This window comes from Perissodus microlepis, chromosome 16, assembly GCF_051167445.1.
Source record: "Perissodus microlepis isolate ML-2025 ecotype Zambia chromosome 16, ASM5116744v1, whole genome shotgun sequence".
NCBI lineage: Eukaryota > Metazoa > Chordata > Actinopteri > Cichliformes > Cichlidae > Perissodus > Perissodus microlepis.
The window spans coordinates 6,368,785-6,376,534 of NC_140476.1; the positions used below are offsets into that span (position 1 = coordinate 6,368,785).

General features: G+C 43.7%; 1 protein-coding gene across 1 annotated transcript; it reads left to right on the top strand.

Moving 5' to 3' along the window:
* Positions 1–399: 399 nt before the first annotated feature.
* On the top strand, positions 400–7,084 carry akap19 (A-kinase anchoring protein 19). The gene is made up of 3 exons (XM_084907604.1): positions 400–850; positions 1,656–1,861; positions 1,965–7,084. The coding sequence occupies exon 3, from the start codon at positions 1,968–1,970 to the stop codon at positions 2,241–2,243; it is 276 nt and encodes a 91-aa protein (XP_084763730.1). The 5' UTR covers positions 400–850; positions 1,656–1,861; positions 1,965–1,967; the 3' UTR covers positions 2,244–7,084.
* The last annotated feature ends 666 nt before the right edge of the window (positions 7,085–7,750 follow it).

Here is a 7,750-nt window from a genome sequence, read left to right on the forward strand (position 1 = left end):
TTTCAACTCATTGTAGGGTGTCTGCCGCTTTTTGTGCTCACGTTTATTAGAATTACTACCAACATAGGACAGTCTTACCAAGGAGGGCCTCTGGGAGGGCCAGCAAATTTTGGAAGGTGGCCAGTGCCCCCCCTGGACCCCCTCTGGACCCACCCTGGTGGCGCCCCAAGGATCAGTATCCCAGAAGTTTAACTGACTTGGTGCTGTACTCTGAATAAAAAGTGTTCCTTTGGGTTTTTGAGCAGTTTAAATTAAAACAGAAGTCAGTTTGTCCCTCATTTGTGTTTTTATGATTTTTGTTAGGGCCCCACGTTTATTCTGCACAAGTGCACCTCCATATCGTTTCGTCACTTGTGTGGCCGGCAGATGGCAGGCTCGCCCCGTGTGGGTGCGGATCGTCTGGGTTCTCTCTCCTCTGGAGCCCCGCTGCAGCTCGGTAACCTCCGTCAAGCGTCGCTGTGCTCAGCTCAGTCCAGACCTGTGATTTTCTCTCCCGGAGCTGCACTCTGCGTTGACTGACCGACGCGAAGGCATCAGGGGAAACAGTCTGCAGAGCCCGCACCCTCCAGGCTCGGAGATTATTTGGAAATCTGGCACCGAGCGCTTCATCACGAACAGCGCCACGAACTTGTGGAGATATTTTGATCTCTTTACATTACAGCCAATAACGTTCAAGTTCAGATCCGTCGGATGCTGTTTGGAAAGCAGAAGGGGGCGAAGCGCAGAGACACAACATGATGTATGGATTACTGTTTATATGAACGACCTTGGGGTTATTGCTCCTTCTTCTGTCGCTGGATTATTTCGTTTTAAAGTGGAATGGAGAGAAATCTGAGACTCTCTTCTAGAAGTATGTACAGCTTCTTTGGGCCACTACACAGTCATGTTCATGTTTGTAGAGATAAAGCTGCAACACTGTGCTGTTCAAATCACGTTTAATCCAAATCCCATGTGTCTGTCAGACATCTAACGGGTGCTCTCAGTTTTTCATACTAAGGCAACTGTTTGTAGCCATTTAAGCTCATTAACATAACATCAGCTGTGGATGCGGATTTCCTGTGTTGATGTCTGCCCGCACCTCCAAATGTTGTTGTACTCACAGGGAGACTCCCCGGCTCTGCATGAATCATTCATGTGCTGCGTGTTGTGCAGACTGCATGCAGCTTTCTGAATGAAGCACATGTTTGCTGTGCACTGAGGCCTCCAGTCCTAGAAAAAAAAAATAGAGGAGCTGTCATTGCGAATCAGGCTGCAAGGCTCGCTTAGTGGAACAGATGGGAGACACGGGCTTACAACAAAACAGCATCAGGGCACTCAGGCCAGAGACAGACGTGCCTGTGTCATGCTATACAAAATAGGGCGAGGGGGATTGAGTCATAAAACACGAGTTAGTAGAGGAGGAAGAGGAGGAGGAGGGTGGATGAGTAACACAGTGGATGTGCAGAAGAGTGGAGCGTGGTTAAAAGTGACCCTGCAGAGGTGAGCCAACTTCAGGGCCCTGACCTCGAACCAGCCGCTGGAGCCCAGGGTCACAGCCACTGTGAAATTCGTCCACAATCCTCCCCTCGCTCCCCACCATCTGGTATTTTTAGATTGTTTTTACTCTAGTGGAAAATAAATCACTTTAAACAATCCTGTCTCTTCTCTATCTGCAGCCAAGGAAAGTGTGAGATCTGCTCAAGACAGCTGCCGGACTGTCAGACCCACACAGGGATGGGCCTCCTAGCCGGTCAACCCACTAAAACACCACCCGCAGCTGTGTAACACCACCCCGACCATCGCACCTGTTGTGCTCAGAGACATGGCTACGAGTGGGAGTGGATGACAGTGACTGCAGCAGGAACACAGCTCCCCTCCAGAGGTAAAAAAGAAATGTTGGTGTTGGAAATCTAACCAAAGACTCTGGCTCCTCACTGCCATCCTACACCCCCCACCCTAAACTGAATCAATGCTACATCCTCCAGAGTATGGGGTGCGTCAAATCCAAGAGGAGCGACTCGGTGGCCCAAAATGCAAACTCCACGGAGAAGGTGGAGGGAAAGAGCAAAGGGACAAGGGGTGAGAAAGCCTACTTAGTTCATTCAGAGATGGGTTCACCGGAGAGCTCCCCTCAGGTCAACCCGGTGCTGCTGGAGTACGCCCAGAAGCTATCAGAAGAGATCGTGGCCCGGGCCGTGCAGCAGTGGGTGGAGGTAGACCGCCGCTACAGCGACATCCCCTACATTGAATGTGACGTGCCATGACGGGGGGAGGTGTGTCGCAGTGGAAAGGTGAGGTTGGGACGAGCTGCTCTGACCATCATTCAGAGTCACTCCACCTACTTGTGAGGAGGAGTATGAATGAGGCGTTGGTAATTCACATTTGAGCTACTTTTGGATTTGATTTACATGGACTGAGACTAAAAAACCTCCTCCAAAGTGACCAGAGTGCTCTGATCTATGTTTCTGTGATTATTGGTTTCTTAGCTGGAGCCTCACTGACGCACACCGTCTTCAGCTAGATATCATCTTCCTCGGTCCTTATTTGTCCCCTCTCTGCCTCGCAGTAGGTGCTGGCTCTTCGTGGCTGCCCTCATAAGAAATCCTATCAGATATGCCCGGAATCACAATGTTCCTCCTTGCCAGTGAAAGTCTATCCCGTCCACTGATGTTGTCCTGGGGCCAAGATTCTCTCCTCTTACGGAGGATCTTATTTATAGATCCCTTCATTTGGTGAAGGCTCTCACTTGAAAACTGGTATCAGCAGGTCAGAAACACACCCAGCTGTGTGATTCCTTCCGGTCTGACAAAAGGCTCTGTGGGCTCCTAATGGCCTCCCTGGAGATCCACGAGGAGCATTATCCTCCAGCTCTGCAATTAGACAGGCTTGGCTGCAGCCCTCCTTCCAAACATGTCCTCAAAACGAGTCCAGGAAATCCAGGGTACAAATGATGCGCTTCCTGCCCTCCAGGATATTCTCTGCACACAAGTCGTGCAGTTTGGGAACTTTGACAGGACTTGGATCGTATAGGCGGCCAGCGCAAAGAAACCAGGGCACGAGGAGGATTGACACACTTTCAAGAAACATTTGGCTCATCAACAGAAAGAAGAGTGAATAAAAAAACTAGCAGCAGTTTGGGGGAAATGTTTTAGGGCCTAGTTTCTTTTTTTGTTCGATTGTTTTTTGGGGGGTTTGTCCACATCGTGTCAGTGTATACTTGAGAAATATTGCTACCTGTCCTAAAGAAGAAAAAGCACAAAGCCATGACATTTAACCTTTTATCTCTAACAAGAGCGCCAGTGCATCTGGAATAAGGTTTAAACCGCCCAAGTCCTTAATGACAGTGAGCCAGGTTTAAAGGCTCACTCCTGAACTCCTCTGGCCATAGTGGTGTCTATCATTGTTTGTTTTTGTGTGAGATGCCAAATTTGGTCAATTCTGTCTGCTTTTTCTTACATATAGAGGAATATATAGAAATGCTTTTTTTTTTTAAAACCCTCCCATCTAATGTCTGTTTCCAGAAATCATGACCTTGTTACTCAAAAATATAAAAAAAACCCTTTTGTGATTGACATCATTGTGACATCATTAGCCAATGAGCTGTCTCCCGTTAGACTCTAATGGGTACTGTAATGTACAAACTGAATATCACGCTGTGTTCAATAAGACCTGAAACTAGAGACTGAACCTAGAAAGACATCAACTGCTGGTTCCTTTTAAAAGGGAGTTTTTCCTTCCCACTGTCACCAAGTGCTCGCTCAGTGTGGGTTGTTTAATTGTTGGCTTTTATTTGTAATGTTTTAGTCTTTATCTTACAATATAAAGCAGCTCGAAGCGACTGTTGTTGTGATTTGGTGGTGCAAAAATTAAAATGAATTGACCTTTTTTTTCTTTGGACCTTTAAACAACCAGTTCTGTAATTCACTTCCACATAACCTTTATTTTTCACAGCTGTAAGCCTCGTCCATCTTTTATATACAGTCAATTGTCACAGGTTGTTTTTCTTAATAATTTTTTCTTTTGAGGACTGATCATGATTTCAGGAAATAAATGTTGCTGCTGTTGACAGCTCACACTAAAACAGATGAATAGCATCACAGGCCAGAGGGGTCTCACCCATATGTACATTTATGGGTGAAATGTCCCTTTAATATCCGACAGGTCCCAAGATAATTTCAAACAAATACATTTTCAGAAATTAGAGGTTTTTACTTTTCAAATTAAGTTTCATACCCATTGTTATGAGCCATTCCATTTGGATAAACACATTACATACAAAGGAGTGGATGTGAACCAACCCCTAAACTGTAAATGGGTCACTGGAAGCTTGGTGGATGCTGACAGGTCAGGGTTCTCACTAAAATTTGAATTAAAATGTTTGTTGTGCGTCAAAGTGGGATCAGACAGGTGTGGTTTAGAGGGATGGTGCAGCTACAAGCCAGAGCCTCTGAAGCAGAAACGGTTTGTGCACAGGTGTGCTTTACTGTCCTTATACACGTACATGGAAATTGTGGAATTTACCCTAAACTGAAGTCATTACTGCGAGCTGTCGCTTAAACTGCCACACAGCTGTTTGCAGAGACAACAGCTTTGAGTATTGAAGTAATAAAATAACTGCAAGGATGAACCACAATAGCAGGAGCCAACTGCTAATAAAGCCATAAAAGTAAGTGGCAGGGTATGGTCACTGCTTGCCTTCTCTCCACGTCTCCAGTCTGTGCTGACATAAAACTGACCAATAAAAGCAGCAAATACACCCACACTGCACTGGGAGGGCTATCTGATGCTATTCGGTGCTTCAAACTGTGCCAGCTTTACAGAAGAGCAGCAGCCTCTTTAAAAACAAAGTTCTGAGCCACAGTTCACAGGTTGAATTGTTTCTGTGAGTTCAGTGATGATGAGCGGCACCATATTGGTGCGCTATGTAACCCAAACACTCCAAAAATCAAACACATTAATCATAATGTTCCTGCGTGGGCAGATTAATCTCCCTCCAAACATGTTATGAGCAAACTGGAGATTAGAGGTCGTGCTAATCGGATGTTTTGCTTCTGATAAACACGAGAAAAGGCTAATCTGACTGTTTTCCTAAAAAACTGCTTTCTGTGAATGAAAGGCTGGCTTAGAAAAACACACACACACAAACACGAGGAGGGCCTGATAGCCAGAGTTTGAGCTGTTAATGCAAGTCAAGATGCACATTTTCTTTAAAGTTCTCACGCTGGAGGCTGAGTCATAGTTTTCATTTCTGTTTCATTTCTGCCTCCAATTCTGTTTCTTAAAGATACTGCCAGAAATATTGATGTCAGGCTTAACTGCATTTCCTGTGTTTACACATTTATAAATGTGGGGTCTGCAGGTCATACAAAAGAAAAGCGTCGAGTTGCACCTTTCACAGAATTGAGAAAAGAAAATCTCAGACCCAGCGTGAATACCCGTCTTCATCCAAACATCTGTGTTTTCCAGGTGATGCTTCCTTTTGGGGAAAAGTGATTCATGGTTTTAAAGGTCACTCATTTTATGCTATCTGACACCAGCAGGTGTTCCCACAGACAGGCTTTACTCACACTAAGGACAGATTCTCTGAGATGCAGAGTCTGAAGGGCTGTAGTGCCCTGTCGTTGAGTTCAAATCAATGCTGGAGCGAAGCGTTATCATTTTCTTGATGCAATTTTTTGTATTTAAAGAAGCTCCTTCTGCTGTTCAGTGTTCAAATATTACAAATATTAATCTTTAATTAACAACTAGTTCAGTATGGAGCACTTTAATGGCCATAGATGGGACTTTTTTCCCATTTTGAGAGATGAATAAGCAAGACGATATGTTTTTTAAAAAAAAACATAAGGAACTTATGTAAATGTAATGAAGTAAATGTATTTTTCAATAGGGTAAGCAGTCTTAAAGTAAAAGAAGGAGACACCCAAGAAGAGGGAACTTATAGCTGAACACACCGGGTCCAGGGGTAGCTAATACTGCCAATTACCTTTAAATCAGCATCGACATTGCCAGAAACACCTGGATGCCCTCATTGTCATCATATTTATACTGAATTTAGCATAAAAAAATACAAGACATGGGTTTCTCTGATAAACCTGTTACATAAGTGATGATCAATCAGTACCAGATTTGTAAACCAGAAGCTCTTGGTGCACAGAGAGGGATTCCTCCAATCAACGGAAAACAATTACAGGCTCTTCTCTGTGGATCTTATCTGTGAGTTCTGGTTTTTCCCACCATCAAAAATCATTCAAAGACAAATAAATTCTGCCTCTTGGGCATTTGTCTATAATGTTTAATTTCCTGTTTAAATAAAGATTTTTTTAAAAGTATTTCCTACTATATAATAAATATAACAAGTATGCACACAATACATGCTATGAAAAGTCAGGGGTCCCCTGTGCTTTGCAGCCTGGCTTCAAGGTAGAAAAAGCGCTATGATGTGTTGATGGTGCACACAAAAATATACAAAATCGGTGCACATAATCGCATTTTGTGGCTTTAAAATGTAATTTTTTCTTGTATTTGACTCCTGCTGGACTCCACAGTCCCCAACCCAAAGGAACTCCATTGATTTGTTACAAATAAAGCAAACAGATGAGATGCTAGACCCAACAGCTCTGCAAGTTTCTGAAAATGAAAATATGTTGCGCCTCCTTTACTTAAAATCTTTTTTTTTCTGGCTTTCTCTCATTATTCCTGAATTTGTCCACCTTCTCTCAAGTTTTGTTTAAAATTAGTATTTGAACGTGATTTAGAAATGTGCCACTGACTTGACACCAGCCAAGCTGATTAGTTAATGCTCAGCATTGTAAATGTAAATCTGAGGTCAGTATGATCTTATTGGTGCAATCTCTCTAATGTATCAGCTTTCTACAGCAGTCTGAGGGACCCACAGAATAAAAAATAGGTAGAGAGGTCTAGCGAAACACGAGCAGCCCGGGGAACGATGACTAAAACCACCTGCACTATGAATAATCTGTCATGAAATAACCTGAAATGAGTGACTTTGTGCATCTTCCTTTATGATAAAAGACTTTGTATGTACAGTTTGCAAATCAGTGTGTGTAAAACTGATGCCAATAAATCAGACTCATGCCTTCTGTCATTGAAGTGTTTTTGTGGTTGTTTAATAAGAGGAGACGCAATTTTGAGATATTTGTGGTTCACGATGACTTTAAAATTCCTGCCAAACAAAAACGCCCATCAGCAGCCCGAGGGACAAATATTCAGAAATGAATTCCGGCCAGCTTTTGTCTGAAGAGCAAGATGTAAATAGACGTAAATCACAGAGTTCATCTGCCCGTCCAGAGCGAACACTCAGCACTGAAGGTCGTCCTGTCTGCTTGATGAGCTGCAGACTGCACTGATGAATGAGTCAAAGCCTTGATACTCATTTCTTAGGCAGGATTTATGGGCTCAGACTGTGCGAATGTGAGGCAGGTAGAGAAGATTAAAACAGACATGAGGTGTCCCACGCTGCAGTCTGGGATTTAAACAATAATCTGAAGCCTGATTTAAAAATTGTTTGAGTCTATGCAGCTCGATGGGGACAATTCAGTCGGAAAGCATTATCATTCCCAGGTGCCAGCCTGTGCTACCGAAGCAGGATTTCCTGGCAGTGCTGCAAACAGAACAGAGCACTTGACGTAAAATAAACGTGTTTACTTTGGAGAGTTTATATCTGAGCAGCAGCTTAGTGCTCTCATGCTGATAACTAAGGCACTTTGTAAAGTTACACAAGAACATTTTAGGTCATAAAAAATACCGTCCT

Coding starts and splice junctions, on each gene's coding strand:
- akap19 (XM_084907604.1), top strand. CDS start 1,968: ATGGGGTGCGTCAAATCCAAGAGGAGCGACTCGGTGGCCCAAAATGCA.